At 39.3% G+C, this 21,349-nt stretch overlaps 2 protein-coding genes across 2 annotated transcripts in view; one reads left to right on the top strand and one right to left on the bottom strand.

The window, feature by feature from the left end:
• The first annotated feature begins 6,591 nt into the window (after window positions 1-6,591).
• MANSC4 (MANSC domain containing 4) lies at window positions 6,592-14,605 on the top strand. Its single transcript, XM_006866985.1, has 3 exons — window positions 6,592-6,820; window positions 10,868-11,002; window positions 13,956-14,605. Exons 1-3 carry the CDS (start codon window positions 6,592-6,594, stop codon window positions 14,603-14,605), a joined length of 1,014 nt encoding a protein of 337 aa, XP_006867047.1.
• Window positions 14,606-19,470: 4,865 nt separating this feature from the next.
• Window positions 19,471-21,349, bottom strand: part of MRPS35 (mitochondrial ribosomal protein S35) — a 54,036-nt gene continuing 52,157 nt past the window's right edge. Inside the window, exon 8 of the mRNA XM_006866967.1 lies at window positions 19,471-19,830. Within this exon, the coding sequence (XP_006867029.1) occupies window positions 19,561-19,830 (270 nt within the window). The 3' untranslated portion in view covers window positions 19,471-19,560. The remainder of the gene's footprint in view (window positions 19,831-21,349) is intronic.

Raw genomic sequence — 21,349 nt, 5'->3', positions numbered from 1 at the left:
TGACTAGTGGCTCTTAACAACAGCAATACTCAATATGTATACAGAGACACTGGATTATATGAAGAAGAATTTGGCATGAGGGTTGAAGGATGACTCATTAACAACCTTCAATATACAGATGATACAACATTGCTTACTGAAAATTAAGAGAACTTAAAATACTTACTGATGAAGACTACAGCCTTCAGTATGAATTGCACCTCAGCATAAAGAAAACAAAAATCCTCACAACTGAACCAATAAACAACATCATGAGAAATGGAGAAAAGATTGAAGTTGTCAAAGAATTCATTTTGCTTTGATCCACAACCAACACTCATTCAAGGAACAGCCAAGATATCAGGCAATGTATTTCATTAGACAAATCTGCTGCACAAGACCTCTCTCTTTAAAGTGCTCAAGAGCAAAGATGTCAGTTTGAGGGTTAAGGTGCGCCTAACCCAAGCCATGGTGCTTTCAATAGTCTCATATTCATGTAAAAATCAGACAATGAATAATGAAAACCATAGAAGAATTGATGCATTTGAGTTATGGTATTGGCAAAGAATATTGAAAGTACCATAAACTTCCAGAAGAACAAATAAATTTGTGTTGGAAGAAGTACAGTCAGAATGCTCCTGAGAAGCCAGGATATCCAGACTTCACCTCTCATACTTCGGGTATATTATCAGGAGAGACCAGTCCCTGGAGAAGGACATTATTCTTGGTAAAGTGGAGGGTCAATGAGGAAGAGGAAGTCTCCCAATGAGATGGATTGGCAAAGTGGCAGCAACACCAGGTTCAAGTATAACAATTGTGAGGATGGAGCCGGATTGGGTAGTGTTTCCGTCTGTTGTTCATATGGTAACTGTGAGTCCTAACGGACTCAACAGCACCTAACAATTCTTATTATATGGCAGACACTGTTGTAAGTGTTCTTTGTGGATTACAAAACTATTTTACAGTTGAGGAAACTGACGTGTATATTTCTGTGGTACATTTATCCAGTTAAAAATTATAGAAAACCCACTCCCTTCAAGTCAACTCTGACTCAGGATAGACCCTATCCAGGATTTCCCACCACTCATCTGTCACTGTCTCATGGTGGCAGCTTGTATGTTGCTGTGATGCTGAAAGTTTTGCCTCTGTATTTTACATACCAGCAGTGTCATCCACAGGTTTCAGCAGACAGATTTCAGCAGGGATTCCAGAGTAAGACAGACTAGAAAGAATAGGCACACCACTTTAGTTAGCCACTGAAAACCTTATAAATAGTAGCACAACACTGTCTGATAGTAGGGCCAGAACATGAGCCCAGGTTGGAAAGCACTCAAAATCCAATGGGGAAGAACTGCCTCCTCAAAGTAGAGTTGATCTTATGACGTGGATGGAGTTAAGCTTTCAGAATCTTCATTTGCTGATAAAGCACAACTCAAAATGAGAAGACACAGCTGCAAACAACCATTAATAATCAGAGTGTGGAATGTATGAAGTATGAATCTAGGAAAATTGAAAGTTGTCTAAAATGAAATGCATAAAGATTGACATCCCAGGCATTAGTGGGCTGAAATGAACTGATATTGGCTATTCTGAATCAGACATTCATATGGTTTATGATGCTGGGGATAACAAATTCAAGAATGGCATCAGAAATATTCATTGTCCAAAAGAACATTTGAAGATCTCTATTGAAGTACAGTGCTGTCTGTGATAGGATGATAGCCATATGCCTACAAGGAAGACCAGTTAATACTACTATTATTCAACTGTACACAGCAACAACTAATGCCAGTTAAGATGAAATTGAAGAATTCTATCAACTCCTTCATTCTGAAATTGATCCAACATGCAATCAAGATGCATTAATAATTACTGGTGATTGGAATACAAAGTTGGAAACAAAAAGGAAAGATCCATAAGCTAAGAAAAAACACTGGGGATAGCATGGTAGAATTTTGCCAGACCAAAGACTTATTCATTGCAAATACCTTTTTAAACAACATAATAGGCAACTATACACCTGAACCTCACCAGATGAAATACACCAGAAATCAAATTGGCTGCATCTGTGGGAACAGACTGTGAAGAAGAAAAATACCAGCCAAAACAAGGCCAGGGACAGACTGCAGAACAGACTACTGCTGATATGCAGGTTCACACTGAATCTGAGAAAATGAAAACAAATCCATGACAGCCAAAATATGACCTTGAATATGTTCCACCTGAATTTAGAGACCATTTCCAGACCAGATTTTATTCATTAGAACAAACAAGTCTGTACTGGAAGAAGTACAGTCAGAATGTTCCTTAGAAGCAAAGATGGTGAGACTTCGTCTCTTGTACTTTGGACATATTATCAGGGATGGACCAGTCCCTGGAGAAAGACATCATGCTTGGAAAAGTGGAGGGTCAGAGAAAAAGATGAAGACCACCCAACAAGATAGACTGACACAGTGGCAGCAACAATGGAGTCAAATGTAGCAGTTCTGAGGATGGTTCAGGACTGGGATAGTGTTTTGTTCTGTTGTACATAGGGTTGCTATGAGTCAGAATCAACTTGATGGCCCTAAACATCAACTTTAGAGTCCTTGTGTGGCACCATAAGATGAGCACTTGACCTCAAGGTTAGTTTGAACCACAAGGTCAGTGGTTCAAACTCACCAGCTGCTCCTCAGAAACCCTATTCAGGGTTGCTATCAGTCGGAACTGACTCAGTGGCACTTAACAACAACAACAGCTGTATACTGGATTATCAAGAATGTAAAAGTTTTCCGGAGCATACAGCCTCATCTTTTTCCTAAGGAGCAGCTGGTGGGTTTGAACTGCTAACTTTATGGTTAGCAGCTTAATGCAGACACTGAAAAAATATGCTATAATGAATTTTGGGAAAGCAGGTTCTGGCACAGCATAAAACATGATTCTATTTATGTAAAATTACATGTGTGTATTTTTAGTAGTGCTGTCTAACAGAATGTTTACCAAAATGTTAAGGTTATATGAACTTGAATAGTTCTAAAATTTTTGTACTAAACTATTTGGTTTGGATTTTCTTACAAGAGCATATCAATTTTTTCAAAGTAAGATTACATTTTTAAAAGAAAAAGTAATAGCATTTAAATTTTTCGGGCCCAATGTTTTTGTCACTGGTGGTTGTGTGCCACCGAGTTGGTCATAGTGACCTTGTATAGGGTTTCCTAGCTTATAAATCTTTATGGGAGCAGAAAGCCTCATCTTTCTTCCGAGGAGTAACTGATGGATTTGAACTACTGACCTGTGGTTAGCAGCCCCTCTCATAATCCACTTTGCTATCAGGGATCCTTAATGTTATCGTTCATTGTTGTTATTAATTGCTGTGGAATTGGTTCCCACTCATAGAGACCCTATGTAAGGTTTCCAAGGAGCAGCTGGTGGGTTAGAACTGCCAACCTTGTGGTTCACAGTCTAGTGCTGATCCTACAGCACCACACCAGGAGTCCAGTCATATCACTAGTGAAATGAAAATGTTAATAAATAATACAAATTAATATTTAAAATAAGAGTGGAATATTTCCTGTTTTACCAAGTGCATTTTGAATATATGAAATTGATGGCATTGCTTTATTGCCATCTAAAATTTATTTATTTACTCCAAACAGGAGTTTTCCCTGTTGTTGTTGTTGTTATATGTCGTGGAGTCGGTTCCGACTCATAGCGACCCTGTACAGGGTTTCCAAGGCTGTAAATCTTTACGGGAGCAGAAAGCCTCATCTTTCTCCCGCGGAACGCTGGTAGTTTCGCATTGCTGACCTTGCGGTTCACAGTCCGATTCGCAACCACTACGCTACCAGAGCTCCCCTTTCTGGTGAAAGAGGATTGGGAATGATGGTGATAGGATTTTATGATTCAATTGTGAGTAATTGTTAGCAGGATTAATCATGATTGTCACAACTATAATTGTAGAAGATGTGTAACTAAAAGGGGGGAGTAGTTAATCTTTCATTTCAGGAACAGACCATCCCAGGATCATCAAGAAGGAAGAAGAGCAGGAGTGGAATACAAGATGCTACCCAAAAATGTAACAGCAGAGATGGTGGCAGAGGTGATGGCAATGGAGAGATAGAGTGTATCCTATTTCTTAACCTTGCAAAACTCTCAAACTCAAACTTACTGCCATGGGACTCTAGGCCCGTGGACTGAGAAAGGGTATATGCTTGTGGGCAGTAAACCGGCTTTCAAAATGTACCCTTTGAACATTTAAATGAATATACATATATATTTTTGTTTGTTTGTTTGTTTGTTTTGTATGTCTACATCAAATATATTTGCTTTGTTCATTTATGAAAAATAAGATGTAAAAGGGAAACCACAGGGTGGAAGCAGGGTAACTGTTACTGCGGGGAGAGGAGCGTAATCATTGTGACGAAACAAAATGTATGATTGGTGCAAAGTGAGAAAAAAAAAGGTACCCAGGTCCAGATTCTGTGTTTATGAAACCATCACAAAAGTTTTTAAAAGTTTAAAGTTTGGTTTTTGAAATTTGCAGATGCTTTAAAATGAAACTTTGATCTTCATTTGAACAACGCATGACAGTAAAAGGGTTAAACAGTTGAGGATTGTTCCATTATTCCCACAGGGAACATGAGAACTTCAAGGAACTATTAATCACACAAAAGAACTACCTTTCCTATGACAGAACAACTTTCAGGTTAAAAGGTAAGAAAGTAGTCTTTCTGGTTTATGTCCCAAGGGCATGTCCTAAAAGAAATAACTATGGAATCCCACTGAAAAACAGGAGTGACTGTTTGTACTCAACTGTCTCTTGCTTTGCCATTAAAGCCTATCTTCCCTCTCCCCTCAGAACAGATGGACTAGCCTGTTTGCAGGTAAGCGACTGAAACTCAGTTTTAATAAAAACTTCAATAGGATAAAATGTTCATGATTTTTACTGTAATGTATGTGCCTTATGCAAAGCTCATTATGAATCAGAATCAACTTGGTAGCAGTAAGTTTGAGTTTGGGAGTTATGCAAGGTTAAAAATCAGGATATGATAAAATTTTGCTCAGGAGAAAGTGTTTTCTTTTTAAAGTTAGTATTTTATATATTTTCTTCTTCATGATTGACAAATGTTTCTAAAAATCAAAAGATATTTGATAGACCATCATTCAGAAACAGGTGGGGAGATGGAAAGTCAAAGAATGTTAGCAACAATGACATTTTTGTATCACGTAAGTGAATGAGTCATTGTGTAAAAAGGTGTTAAAGAAATACAGATCGGAGCAGTACAATGCTTTATGCCAAAAATGTATTGTCATTCACTAAGGTTTGGTAGAAAAATTAGTACAAAAACGTAATGGTTTTATGCTTTGAACTAATTTGTCACTTTGGACATCATGGGATATGGAATTCACAACCTTAACAAAAAACCACTGCCTTTAGTATCTTTCCAAATGTTTTTGTATTTCAATTGAAGTACTTTTATTAATATTTAGAAATGTATGCATTGTCATCATTTTCCTAATGCACGTTTCTTAACAAAGACTTCAGCTTCAGAAATACGATTCATGAATGTATGTATGTGTGTACATATTGAGTCCTGGTGTGGGATTTAGCAACAATATATACATGCATATTGAGTCAGAACTGACTGGAAAGCACTTAACAAAACAACAACTCTCCACAAAGAAGTTGCCTTTCTAACTTGTGAACATGAATATCAGAAAACATATCAGATAACCCCCAATCTGAAGTTCTTCACAATTTCCCTGTAAATTACACATTTTATTGTTGGTTGAACCTAACAGGTATTGTATTCCATCTAGGTTACAAGCATGTTAACCAAATTTTCAGTCTTCTCAGAAGGCAGCTTGGGACCAGCCTTAACGAAAAATCCTTGGCCCTCAGAAGTCACCAGGATCCTGATTCTAGGTGTATGCAGCCACTGCAGTTAAGCTTTCACATTTTATTCATATTCAGTTTTAACTAATTTTCATGTTTTCTTTTCTTAGCAAAAAGTTTAAACAAGTGTTAAAAGTTTATGAACTCCAAAATGGTTTTCGAGTGAACCAGATTTCCATAACTTCAATTTAAAGAAAAAAGAGAGATGATTGAATAATCTGTAGACACAAGTTCCTTCAAAATCATACAGAAGTGTCCTCACAGAGTGATGTCTTGTTTCTGGTGAGACACAGCTTCCTGTTATCTGATGATTAGGTGACTAGATGATTGTTTTCCTCAGAAAGATTCTTGACTAGGATTTCCATTTGCCTTTGTATTTACTTTGTAAAAGGTGTCTGTGACTATTCACCTTCAGACAAAGAAGGAAAGCAGAGGAGAGAATTCACTTCTTCAAGGGGCATAAGGGATAAAGTATTGAAATAACCTGGCAAGTTTTCAGAAGAGACACTAGAAAGTCAAACACTTAACAGAGACTCAGCTGGACAGAAACAAAAGAAAAACCAATATGTAATCCAAGAGTGGCCTCATTTTTCTAGAAGGCGATCTTCCAGAAGAGTCCCAAGGAAGTTCTCTCTTAACAAAAGCCTCAACACTCCCGAGACTGTCCTAGACCCTGCTGATCCATGCTGGCTTCTGTCTGGAAATCAGACTTATTGCTAAGTCTTCACACCAGGGAAATGCATGTGGCCATGGCGACCGCAGATGTGATACTGCTCCTGAGTCTGGCGTGGACATCTGACTCTCTCTGTTCACCCACAATGTTTTACAGAAATTGCTGGATCCGTCGCTTTCCGGGTCTTATGGTGGACCTGGATGAGTCTCAGAAGCTGGGAGCACAGTTTCTGAAGTATTATTCTGAAAGCACTGGTCAGAAGTGCAGCAGAAGCTGTTGTCTCAGGAAGGATGGTAAGTACATACTTACGTTATCCATGAAGATCTAAGAAAGGAGTCTGAAGTGGAAGGCCTGTGAACCTTTGAAAAGAACTAGAGTTTTTGCTCTAGAGTGGGAGATAGCCAGAGAAAGACTCCGACTCTACTATACGGACTTAATGTTTTGCAGTTTGGGCCAGAATAGACTATAAATTTAGTAATGATCCCAGAATGTTATACAACCAACAAGTCACAGAGAATCCCTTTTCTTCAACAAAGTGCTAAATCTACCCGAATTAACTAACGATATTCTTCAATCCCCAAAATATATATGATTACAGAAATGTTTATCATAATTTCCTTTTCAAAATATCTTTGGGTGATGTTGGTACAAATTTTTTAAACGCTTTTGCTTAGGTTGGCCACGTGAGAAGTAATGGATGGGAATTTAGAATGTGATTCATATGCTTTGAAAGACATAGATATAGGTCAAGTAGAAAAAAAAAAATCCAAAATATCCAAATAAATTTGTCTCAATTCACATATGATCAAAACCGGCCATTAGGAAAACATTTCATTGTAGCCAAATTTCAGATTACAATTTTCTAAAGACTTCTTTCATTTATGTTTCCAGTTATTCCAAGATTTGAAAATTACTTGGAAATAAGAAAAGAACACAACCCTTTAGAAGGATTCTCTTGGTTGTTCCATACCTTTCCACAGATGGATATTCACTTAACAGCCAACGCTGTTACTCAGTTAGTTATACACATGTGATGATGTCTGGATGCTAAAAGGAGCTACTTGCAGAGTCTAAGCAAACGGTCAGGGAGGGGACCATGTGTTTTGAGAAGTTGTCATAGGCTAAGCCCTCAAATAGCAATCAGGCATGGGAAAGAGCAATTCATTTAATCAAGAAGAATCTTTATAAAAAGTTAGACAATATAGATTTTCACCTGCCAATGCTTTTCATTCGGGGAGTGGGGAGCGGGGGGGAGGGGGGCGCGGAGAGCAGCCAGGTTAGGAGGAAGTGGAAGAAGATGAATGCCTTTTCAGCATTCTCCCAGGTTGTGAATTTATCTGCCTCTAACAGTTCTAGTCCTGGTGTGGCGTTGTGCATTAATACGCCAGACTGCAAAGCCGTTTGAACTGCAAGGTTGGTGGTTCAACTTCACCAGCTGTTCCTCGGAAACCTTATACAGAGTTGCTATGGGTCGGAACTAACTCGACAACACTTAACAAGAGTCCTAGTGTGGCGCTGTAGAATACACACTGGACTGCAGTTCAAACCCACTAGTGTTGTTGCCATCGAGTCGGTACTGACTCATAGTGACCCAATGCATAACAGAACAAACACTGCCCAATCCTAGCTCCTCGGAAACCCTACACAGTGTTGCTGTGAGTCAGAACTGATTCAACAGCACTTAACAACAAACAATAACTCCATACTCAGGAGCTCTGGTAGCGTAGTGATTACGAGTCGGGCTGCCAACCTCAAGGTCAGCAGTTCAAAACTACCAGCTGTTCCGCGGGAGAAAGATGAGACTTTGTGCTCCCATAAAGATTTATAGCCTCGGAAATGCTGTGCAGGGTCACTATGAGTGGGAACCCACTCCACAGCACATAACAACAACAACAACAGGGCAGCTAGGGCTTCTGGACTGCCAGGGGTACTGTAAACACCCAGGACAATTCCATGTCTTGGACTGTCTTATTTCAGAAGAAAAGGTAGGTGGGCATAACCCAGTTTTCAGCTGGAAACTGGAACTTCAAATGCCATATTCCTGCAGTAGCTAAACTGCTCAGACCTGGGACTCTGAAATATACACAAAGTAGGTAAATCATGTCTTCAGGAATTATTCTCTACAATCCAGAAACAAAATGTCTTACACAGTAGTCCTCAGGGGGCGTATTTGTAATCTTTAATGTATTAGCAAGGAGTTCTGGTGGCTCAATGGTTCAAAGCTTGGCTATTAACTGAAAGGTTGACAGTTTTAACCCACCACTCACTCTGTCTGCTGGAGGGAGGTTGGGGGAAAACCTAATGATCTACTCCTGTGAATCCTGTTGTTGTTGCTAGGAACCCTAGAGTGGGTCCTGACTCAGAGACCCTCTGTGTAACAGAACCAAGCACTAGCTAGTTCATTGCCATCCTCACAATCATTAATAGGTTTGAGCCCATTGTTACTGTGACTGCAGTCCATCTCATTGAGGGTCTTCCTCTTTTTCATTGACCCTCTACGTTACCAAGCATGATACATCTGGACTACGGTGTTGGCAAAGAACACTGAAGACAGACAGTCCCTGCATTGTGAAAGGGATCCATTTGTAAGTGTGTCTGTCAGTCAGAGCTGGTGCAGACTGCTCTTACTGAACATTATTTTAGTGCCAGAAAAGGCTCTAAGTCTTTTCAGTGATTTAAAAGGTGCCTATGCAGCAAGTGAAGGTAATTGTGATGAGAATTTGTTGTGAGGGGCTGGTTCCATGGATCAAAGTGGGGGCAAATTTACATAACATTAAAGAGCAAGTGTGAGTTTGAAATCCTGGTGTGGCACTGCAGGATAAACACTTGACTGCTAACTGAAAGGTCAGCAGTTCCATTCTATCAGCAGCTCCTTGGAAACCCTAAATAGGGTGTCTGTGAGTTGGAGGCAACTCGAAGGCACTTAACAGCAACAAAGAGTTGTCCATTAATTAGACGTTCACAATCCAGGGCTGCTAGAAGAACAAACAAATCTGTTTTGGATAGAGTAGCCATAATGCTCCTAAGAAGCGTGGATGGTGAGATGTTATCATAAGTAGTTTGGATATGCTATTAGCAGGGACCAGTCTCTGCAGAACAGTTCTACTCTTGTCCAGTAGGGTCACTAGAAGTAGAAATTACACACAGCAACAGTATTTTAACAATGTATTATTGATCTGTCCTACCCTCTTTCTGGTAGCGTAGTGGTTACGAATCGGGCTGCGAACCTTAAGGCCAGCAGTTCTAAACTACCAGCCGCTCCGCGGGAGAAAGATGAGGCTTTCTGCTCCTGTAAAGATTTACAGCCTCGGAAACCCTGTACAGGGTCGCTATGGGTCAGAACCGACTCAAAGGCACTTAACAACAACAACAACCCTCTTTCTACTTTTGGGAAAATGGCAAGTGCAGAAGTATTGGGTGTCCCGGAAGTACCAGTGAGGTGTAGTTGCCCAAACTTCACTTTACACAGTTTCGGCTCTGCCGGCAGGAATTCCACACAGCTTTAGGCATGCTCTGAGGTCTGGGCGCCAGCCATATACTGTGTCTCCCTAATCTGATTTTATTAGAGAAATTGATATCTTTTGGCCAATGGAGATGCCGCACTGCAGTGGGAGGAGGAAAGTCTGTGCTGCATTTCCTGTAGACAGACTGAAGATTTACATCGAGCAAATCCAATGTAAGCTTTTCCAGAAATAACACAATGTTTTAGGGAGTAAAATTGCTTAGAAAAGTGGATGTATGAGCAAATGACGTGGCCCTCCACCAGTAGAATCCCAAATGCTACATCCTTGCTTATCCACTCTTCAAATGACCCCGATTTGGCTCTTTTTCTTCTGTGTTTTTTCACATGAGGGTAGTCATGGGTCTGGGGTAATGTTCACCTGGCCGGCTGCCCTTCCACCTCCTGGGCCTCACACAGGAGTGCAGCCATTACGCCTGTGATTTTCTCTTCTTCTGATAGAGCATTTATCCCATTCTTTTCTTATTTTTTCTGATGACCTTCAGCACCTTATCATTTTGGGAAGGCATTGCATAAAGTAACCTGATACATAAATCACCAGAGGTTTTGTTGCAAATTGACTTTTTCACTAACATAAACTACTGTGATTTGGAAATAATGAATGATTCCAAGTAATTCCATGTAGAATGGGATGAGTGAAATATTAAGAGAAAAATCAGTAGGTAGTTTCTTTTAAACAGGTATATTCCAAATTCACAAACACATAATTACAATAGTTCATAATGTTCTGCAAACTCTTGGAATGTAACCCTCCAATATACTTGTAGAACTCACATGGGAATCAAGACCATCTGCAGATCTCTGACTCTTTTCCTTACAGTTTCCTGTAACCTGGCTGTCTTCTACCATGATCCCATTCACGACAATACCAACTGCCTGCACGTTCACTGCCCCACACTGGAGAGCTGCATATTACAGCCTGGAACCAGTGCCATTTTGTACAACGTAACAGAAGGTAACCCTGTACCCACTTAATACTTTTGAAACATATTGGTGATGCTCTTGTAGATTCATATAGCCTAGACACTGACTGGCAAGAGCCAGGTATGAGGGTACTTCAGAAAGTTTGTGGAAAAATGGAATAGAAAGACAATGGAACTTTCCCACCAACTTTCTGAAACCCCCTCATGAGTCTCTACATTATTATTTTCCACTGAGTTTTTTCTGGGAAGGTTTTGGCATACAGGGCCAAAAACTAAAAATGATGAACTTGTTCCATGTGATAATAAATCATTGAATACGAGCTTAATCATTAGATTTCATTCAATATAAATTATTTCATTTAACCAAATGCCCTGAGCAAGAGCCAAAGCAGGCATTTCTACTATAGTGACTGATAATGCTAAGTAAATAACAAAGAAAATGCTCAGTGGCAGTTTTGAAGACTGCGGACCACAAAAACTCATACAAGAATTCTGCAGACATGAAGGTTAGGGGCTAGGGAACCTGTGATCACTTTTAAGCATACATCAGTATATCATTGGTTCCAAGATAACCCACTCAAGGTATAAATCAGTGGATCAGTAAATTGGAACTAAAATAAAAAAGGAGATAAATTTATCGATTTGTACTCATCGAACATATAATGCTCCTGGTTGTGCTCAACAGTACAGAATATCACAGCCATATCTCTGCCCTCAAGTTCATTATAATCCAGTTGGTGTGATGTCTTACAAATATGTAAGACAGATATTAATAATAATAAAGCGATACTGTCTCAAGCACAAATGCTCAAAAACAAGAGATGAGTGCAAGCTAAATTACTCAGTGGCGACTTCATAGAAAAAGACAAGGTAAGGAGTTCGATTCCAAGTTACGGGGAAGAAAACTGGTCTGGTTACAATAAGCACACATTTTGACTTGTAATGGAAATATTGCTAAGATAAGGTAGCGTCAGATAACAAAAGGGCTTGGGCAGAGTAAACTTTTGGATTGACTTTGTCAGAGATATTTAGTGAGAAAATGCCATATTTAAAGTGATATGAGTCTCGTTACCTCAGTCTAGTAAAAAGTATGTAAGATACAGGTTGCAAAACACATTCAGTGAGGCATTAGATCTAGGCAAGGTGATCTTGTAGTTTCAAGAAAGAGAAGGGATGGTTACCACAACATAGTGAAGAAAAATTGGATTGGACTTAGCTATGCTTTGGATGAATGAAATGAAGGAGAGAGAGGAATGAATGAAATAAAGGGAAAGGAGTCAAAAATCACTGAAGTATCCAGCATGGCTGATGGAAGAATGATGGAGTAGGCGGACAAAATAAGGCTTTGGGTTTACCGAGTTAGAAATATCATGAGATCCCAGGAAGAACTTCCAGTAGGCCACAGGAGAAATGACATCAGAGCTTAAGAAAGGACACGACTGGTAGCAGGAATTTTAGTGCCATCAATGTAGTGGTTGTGGAGTCCTGGTGTGGCGCTGTGGGTTAATGAGCCAGACTGCAAAGCCATTTGAACTGCAAGATCACCAGCTGCTCCTTCGAAACCCTATAATACAGAGTTGTTATGGGCGGAATCGACTCGACAGCACACAACAACAACAACAACGTAGCGGTGAGAGTGGATGAGGTAATCTTTTTGAGGGGAATGTAAAGAGAAAATAAATAATACAGCAGAAGACCGAGGACTGAAGACTATAGTAATCCCACAATTAAGCAAACAGTGAGCCAGCAAAAGAAAGAGAAGGGGGCTTGGGGGAAAAGGCCAACGAGTCAGGTCCACAGTGTGATGGAAGAAGAGCTTCAAGGAGAGACTGGCCAGAGGCTGTCTAGAGGACAGGGAGGCCAAAGCAGTCATCAATAATCAAGAAACAAGAAAACTATTAATTACCTCAGAAGAATATTTTTGAGAGTGGAGAGGATAGAAGCAAGCTTATAGAAGGCAAAAATCAAGTAACAGAAAAGAAATGAATGTTGATATATTTGGCAAAAATGAGAGAAGAAAAGCAGTGAAAGAAAAGGAGGAAATAGTGTGACTGCCAACAGGGACAGCTGGAAAGGTGTTGTTTTGTTGTGGTTTTGCCTTCTCTTTGAAAAGACACAGCTGAAGTCAGAGAGAAAGGAATTTATTAAAGGAGACAGAAAAAACTGATATCTAAGCCAGGACCTTCTGGCTTTGCTCATGATTTTGAATACAGTCACATGTCTCAAGCCCTATTTTGATTAATTTTATAAAAAAAAGCTACACAGTGCCTCAGCAGTATTGTAGCTGCAGCTCTTGCACTAATACCTGTTACTGTATATTGTGACAGACACAAAGCATTTCTACTTGATTTAGCCAAATTTTTTCATAATAGAAAGTGTCCCAGAAAGTGAAGAAATTCAAGGACAGCCAGTGGTTTTTAAGGCTTTCAGTAACAAGCAATGATAAAACAAAAACAAACCCCGTTGCCAGTAAGTTGATTCCAACTCATGAATAGAAATGCATGGGTTTTTTGTTTGTTTTTTTTGGTTTGTTTTTGGTTTTTAAATTGTGTTCTAGGTGAAAGTTTACACAGAAAATTAGGTTCCCATTTAACAATTTTTCACCCCACAATTGTTCAGTTGACACTGGTTACCATTTTCACAATGTGTCAGGAGGCTCCATAGGGTTTTCTTGGCTGTAATCTTTCTGGAAATAGACTACCTGAATTTTCTTCTGCAGTGTTGCTGGGTGTGTTTCAAGCACCAATTTTAGGTTAACAGGCAAACAAAAAACATTTGTACCACCCAGAACTCTCAGGAAAAATTCAAATGTAGCCAGTATGCCTTTAAGCCTCACAGAAGCGAGCAATGACAGATGCTGAAATTAGCTTACTTAGTTCAGTAACTAATAATAGCAAAGCCTAAGACTTCTTCGCACTGTGATTTAAGGTTCTTTCTTTGAAATGGGAAAACCAAAAAATGAATGATGCTTTATTTATCTTTCAGGTGTAGATCCAGATTTGCTGGTCTTTGAACAATTACCTTCCAAATATTTAAATGTTCGCTCTTCAGCCAATATGTGGGACAGGCTAAGGAATCTAAAAGCTATGAACTTTGGTAAACAACAGACTACAATGGTAAACCAAATTTCACCAATCACACCTCAAGATTTGGTTGTAAATACAAATAATACCAGCGATTCCAAGGAGTTAACCACAGATTCTTGGGCAAGATTCATTTCCATAAGTGACTCCATTACCACCAAGGTAAATACGGTGTCACCAAATACTGATTTCATCAACCCAGATAACAAGACCATTTCTCCTTTCCTTGTGCCCACAGACAAAAAACTTTCCCACATGCCTATTCCATCCCGACTCAATAGTAGCAAACAGTTACTGAACAAAACCAAGGGATACAACAGCAGAAACCACACCTCTGAGACTGAAGATGACACACCACATATGGCATCTGTGATTTCAAAGACGTGGCTGGTTCCTGTGGCACTTTGTATCTCTGTCATCTTTCTTTGCTGTTGTATTGTCACCTTGGTATCTGGATGCTATCGAAAACAACGGGGCCAGTATAAACCAGGACTGAGAAAGTCAGGGTCCAGGGAAATACATACATGCAACCCTCTGACAGAGAACTCGTAAAACAAGCATTGTAGAGAAAGTGTAAACTTTTAAGAGTGTCATTTTTAGTTTTGTGCTAAGGCAAAGTTTGATTGGAAAAAATTATACAGGATGCCCACTCCTAATTTCTAAAAATCAGTGATTGACAACTGCCTTTTTAAACTATTTCCATGTTTTGAGTAGTATACCTTCTGCCTGGCGTCCTGGTGAGGCACTGTGGGATTAAGTACCGGATCACATGGCTGATTTGAACCACAAGGTCAGCAGTTCAAGTTCACCAGCCACTCCTTGGAAATCCTAGCAGGGTCGTTATGTGTTGGGACTGATTCAATGGCACTTAGCAACAACACCTTTTGCCAACATTAAAAAATGCTGACTGTAGTGCAGTGAATTATTTAATATGTCCCTTTCAACCATGTCTCTGTAATTCCTACCAAATAACTTTATTTCATGATGGGTCCTGATAGGAGAAGGTGGGAGAAGATGCTGACAGGATTTTATTATGTCAGTGATTATTAACAGGGTTCCTTGTGATTGTAAAATCTTGGAACTCTAAGGAGGGTATAAAGTGCTCCATCTCAGAGGTAGGAACAGGGGAATCACACTACCACCAAGGAAGAGTCAGGAGTAGAGCATGTGCTTTGGACCCTGAGATCCCTGCACACTGTACTTCCTTGACCCAAGGACAGAATTCTGACACCAGAGGAGGAGCAGGAACAGGAGAGCTAAGAGCCAGAGCGTGAGACAGAATGGTGGGCTTCCAAGACCACACAGCAAGTAAAATGGAGAGTCTTTAGGCGGGAGGTTCACTTGTGGAGTGGGGTGGGGAGCTAGGTTTGCTGACCCACACAGCTAGGGCTAAGAACCTTTGGGCTGAGGCTTATAGCAGAGTGGAGTGCACTTTGGGCATTTACCAGCAGTCCTGAAAGAACTGTGTAAAACTGCTGGAGCAGGACATCAGCCAGGCCACGGGACCATGGGCCAGAGAGTCCTGCCTGTGGGCACAGCAGGTAAGAGGCTATCCTGAACAAAGATCCAAGCATTTTATGATCCTGAACTGTACCATGTTAACTTCCCTAATAAAGCTATAACTGTGAGTTCTGTGTGGCCATTGCAATGAATTGTGGAACCCAGCTGAGTCCAGTACTGTGGGCGGGACGGTTTAAAGAAGAATGGAGGGTAGACGCATGTCTGACCTCAGCCTCATAGGAATCAGCTTTGGGCTAATGGTGATTCTCCTGCCCATTTGTGAAGGTAGAGGTCAGATGCCATCCCTGTGACCCCACCCCCATACCTTTTTTGCACTGAATGGTTATTACTATTTAGCATTGTGTGAGAGATACAATTCTATGTGCTTTATGTGTGTAAATTCATGGAGTCCTTACAAATCCGAGTTGGGTATACTATTATTAACCATTACGGCAAAGAAATTAAATCCAAAGTCACACAGCCAGTAAGAGTAGAACCAGGACTTAAACATAGGTTGGTTCAAAAGTCCATGCTCGAAACCACTGCTTGCACTAAGAGCCTGTTTCTTTATTAAGCATGAAGAAAAGAAATAGAGAGGACAACACCGTAACATAATCAGATTTGTTTCCAAGTCAAGCTCAAATTATTGCCACATTTTAAAATTTTGTTGTTGAGCAAAATAGCATTATTAGTTACTGACTCAGTGAGCAAATGTCAAATTTTAAATCTAGTTTTCTATAATCGAATAATTCATCTTTCTCAATCCTAATCTCTCTACATCATTTTCTAAAGCTGAGGTGCTTTCCAATGCTTGTGGTAATGAGTTCTTGGTGTTTTCCATCCAATAAAGCTTGGGTATTTAAACTTATATCCTTCATATGTAGACGTTGTTTTCCCATGTGTAAATATTGCTGTGTGCCCTTAGATTCATTTCAGCTCACAGTGACCCTAGGGGACACAGGCTAATTGCCCATCAGGTTTCCTAGACTGCCATCTTTATAGGAACACATCACCAGGTCTGTTCTCCTGCTGAGCAGCTAGTGAGTTCTATCTGCCAACCTTTGGCTTAGCAGCTGAGCACTTCACCATTGCACCAGCAAGGTTCCTTGGGTAACAATCAGCTCTAGTTATTTCAGTGCCTAAAATATGTCCAAATCTTACATGACTTACCCTTTCAATCTGCTAACTTTGAACTATAGGAAACCATCATTCAAACTTCTAATGATCTTAAACTTTACGTCCTTAACCTCATCCCAGAACTTCTGAATCAAATGTACAATTCTATTAAGAAACAATGATCTCATGACCCAATCAATAACTAAGGATCAGGTTGCTACACCTTTGAAACTGAGAACGCTCCAATATTGCAACTACTACACCTTTTTAAAAAACATTCAGTAACTGCCAGTTATGAAATATCCATACTTGAAAGAAAATATGCAAAGAAAAAACTAAAGTACTAAAGTACCCTTCAATTAAGGAAAACAGGCTTGTTCTATTTCTTGTCTAAATGCTTGAGACACTTGTGTATTAGTTTGAAGTCACAAGTGACTGCGTATCAATACAGGAAACAGCATCCCCTAGAATCCTCTCTATAAGGTCAGTATGATAATGTTCACTGTAAATATAGCACTGACAGATTTTAAAAGCAAAAAACAAAAAACCTTTTGCCACCAAGTTAATTCCAAATCATGGCATCCCATATGTAACAGAGAACTGCCCATAGGGTTTTCTTGGCTGTCATCTTTACAAGGGCATACTGCCAGGCCACTCACGGGTCTGCTGGGTGAGTACAAGCCCACCAACCTTCAGCTGAGTAATTAAGCACAAACCTTTTGTGCCACCCAGGGATCCAAGGATAAACTGTGTTTTTAATTATTGTTATAATCATGGCAACTCTTAGTATATTTTTGCATCAGTTTTGTGAAATTCTTAAAACTCTTGATTGTACCATTAAGTCAAAGTCAATGGCAGCAGTCCAACAGTACTCCATCTGCTCCCTTCTGCACTGCGTGAGTCCCACGGGATGGACCACCTCAGCCTACCACAGGGTTCAAAACTATCACCTCTCCTTTGCTTCTACGTTTCCTTCTTCTTTTTTTTTTTTTTTTTTTTTGTGAATTGAGTGATACTTTACCTGGGAGAACATCATTTTTTTACATTCATCCTATGCTATTTCATTTCACTGTAATGATTACAATCCCCTCAGAGCATCATCATTCAACAGTATTTGCTTCTATTCCGTTTTTGTTTTTTGAGGGGTTTTTGGATGTACATATAAACACTCAGGAATACATAATCATTTAAACAACCAATGGGGACATTCTGCAAGCCTGCTTCCTGGCAGCACGTAGTCATTCTCTTTCCACGGGTCTAGAGTCTTCAAGTGCTCCTTCTCTCCATGTCCTCATCTCTGTCTCCATCTCTGGTGTTGCTGCTTCTCTGGATAGGGTCTCACATTCCACTCGTGCTCTTCTCCCTTGATGGTCCTACGGTCCTGTGTTTCTGTAAGATTAACTACTCCCCCTCTCCCTTTGTTAAAAAAAACTTCTACCTTTACAGTTGTGCCAATCGGAATTCATCATAATTACTCATAAGAATCTTAACCCCATCTCCTTTTACCAGACCCATCTAGACAAGGTGAAAACTATTCAGTGGGGATTCTACCTTTAAACTAAACCCCCTTTTGAAAACTTTTTGTAAGCCAGTTACTTCATGCCTTTATCACTCCCTCATTTTAGGTAGCCAGTGTCTAAGTTGCCCATCTTATCAACCCTGTGTACAGAGGGGATAGGACTGATCCTTGATAGGATTGCTTCCCTCTCAGCTGGTATTTTCAGAAAACATTTCCTTCTTTAATCTTGTTTCTTCCCTTTGAGTTTTCCTTAACTCCATATGGATCTCTAAATATACCGAGACATCCTGTTTGATCTACCCTGCCTTTTATTTGCTATGCCTTCCAATGGAATACAGCATTGCCCCTCTCTTCTTGTTTGTACTCGGGGTCATACTGTTGTACTTTACAACCACAGACCCTTGGCCTTACTAGAACCAAACTGTACCTTCAGTTTACATCAATCTTTCAGGCAACTGTTTTGAAATTTCTTATGGTTTTCATTTATGTTCTCTAAGTCTTTTGAGCAAACAACAAACTCTCAGTAATTCCTTTATATTGATTTAAAATTAATCTTATTGACAACTTCGGAAGTATCAAGGAATGACTGAGTCTTACAATATTGAACTGATAGCAATGTTGAAGGAATGTTTCTTAAGGCAATTCTTTTATTTCATGTGCTCCATTTATCTCCAACTTGAACTCCACTGAAGACCGTTACATCTCATCTCTTTCCTGGTTGAGGGCAGTTGTAACTAGAGCATCCAGAAGGAGGAATAAGGCTAGTTTTTACTGCCACTCTTTTGTAAGCTTTGGCTTGGCAACAAAACCCAGAAAATAGAATGCTAAAGCAGTGAAATCAACGTAAAGTGACACCAAACCAGAGGGATGGAAGAGACATTTTAAACTAGAAATTACCCGAGGCCCTATGTCTAACTAGAATTGGTAACTATAACCAATGGAATCAGGAGACCAAAGTTAAAAGACAATGAAAAGAGCACTGAACTTCAGGTCAGAGAACTGGGTACCAGTCATAGCCTCCCCAAAACAATATTTTTTATTGCTATTTAAAAGTAACCAATAAATGCTAATTTTGGGGGGAAAGCAAATATAGCAGGTGACAAAATAATAATCGTATTTATAAATAAATGTTCTTATGGTAGAAATAAACCAAAACAATTTGAACCAGGAGAAATCACAGACCTTCTGATTAATCCAAATGCCTACATGTATAAATAAGGAAACTTTTGAATAATCATTGGTACTGTACACTAGTATGAAAAGAAAACTCTGATGTTTACACTTTTTAACATTTTCAATTTTATAGCAAATTAGATATAGATTATATACACATCATAAGATTAACAAATCATGTTTTGTTTTGTTTTTAACTTCATGCCAAATTCAATAGTCTCTTCACTGATTCTTTGTACTGAGCAACAGTATTTTCATTTTCCCCCTCATTCTTAAGACGAACAACAGACTTTTTGTAATCTTCAACTTCTTCAGTACCAAGGAGCTCTTCTTTATTCACTCCCACATTCTTCTCAGCAGCTTTCATTTGGAGAAGCGTTTCCAGGATATTTCTTTCTGAGGAGCTATTTTTCCATACATATTCCTCCATGTCTGCTTCAGTCTTATTTTTCTCCCATTCCTCAGTTTTCTGAAAAAAAAAAAAAGTTCTGAATTATGCAAACCATTATCAAAAGAACAAAGTTGGCTTTCTTTTCTTTTTTTAATTGATTTTGGTGGTGGCGGCGGCAGTACCAAGAAGTTTGCAAAACTGGAGAGCCCTCAGTCAATAATTTATATCTACATCTTGATATATATCTTCCTTTTTCAGCACTAGTATCCATCCATCTGGGCCAACAGCTTCAGGGCTACACACTTTCACACTCCATTGTATAAACACTGAGATGCCAAGCTCTGCTAGAAGTCAGTAATTCTATCTATCTCTGTAACTTACACTTTATCTCCTCCAAATTTTCATTGTTTCCCAGAAGAAAGAGAAAACTCATTTCTTATAGCTTTTTATTTCCTACTCCTAAAACATCAACACTTAACAGTTTTTGAGGATAGAAATAATGAGAATTGAGACATAACTCTATTTACCTTTGCTAAGGTTGCCAACCTCAAGGTCAACAGCTTGAAACTACCAGCCATTCCATGGAAGAAAGATGAGGCTTTCTGCTCCTATAAAGATTTCCAGCCTTGGAAACCCTATGCAGGTCACTATGAGTTGGAACCAACTCCACGGCACATAAGCACCACCACCACCACCATATGCTTCATGGAGTCCTGATGTGGCCTGTGAATTATGGCGCTCAACTGAAATGTCGGTTTGAACCGCAAGGTCAGAGGTTGAAGCTTACTAGCTGCTCCTCAGAAATCCTATATTGGGCCACTATGAGCAGAAAACAACTTAATGGCACTTAACAGCAACAACAACATATGCCTTATGATGTGGTGCTATAGATCAGCATTGGACTGCTAACCGCCAGCTCGGCAGTTCAAAACACCCCGCTGCTCCTTGGAAACCCTGTAGAGGGTTGCTGATTCAGAATGGACTCAAAAGCACTTAACAACAACAACATATACCTTCAGGAATCTTGGTGTGGCACTATAGGATCAGCACTGGACTGCTGATCACAAAGTCTACAATTCAAATCTACCAGTCACTCCTCAGAAACCCTATACTGGGTCACTGTATGAATCAGACCCAAGTCAATGGCACTTAACAATAATAACATATGCTTTTAGGGATGTCAAAAGAGACTACTGTAATAAAATTAAAATACATCTGTAAGGGATTTTTAATCCTGGACTACATATATTATGTGATTTAAATTTTAGAAATTACATTATAATTTCCTATTCCCATAATTGGGGGAAAAAACATATCTATATAGATATATAGATATAGATAAAGATGGATAAATAGATATAGAAATATAGATATATAGATATAGATCAATCTAGATAGATAGATATAGATATGGATAGATAGAGAGAGATATAGATATAGATCTTTAGATATAGAGATATAGAGATAGATAGATAGATAGCTATATAGATATAGATAGATATATAGGTATCGATATAGATATAGAGATATAGAGATAGATATAGATAGATAGATATATAGATATAGATAGATATATATAGATATATAGGTATCGATA

The sequence above is a fragment of the Chrysochloris asiatica genome, unplaced genomic scaffold, assembly GCF_000296735.1.
Source record: "Chrysochloris asiatica unplaced genomic scaffold, ChrAsi1.0 scaffold00098, whole genome shotgun sequence".
Taxonomy (NCBI): domain Eukaryota; kingdom Metazoa; phylum Chordata; class Mammalia; order Afrosoricida; family Chrysochloridae; genus Chrysochloris; species Chrysochloris asiatica.
The sequence above is the reverse complement of the archived record's forward strand: the minus strand, read 5'-3'. Positions and strand labels throughout refer to the sequence as shown.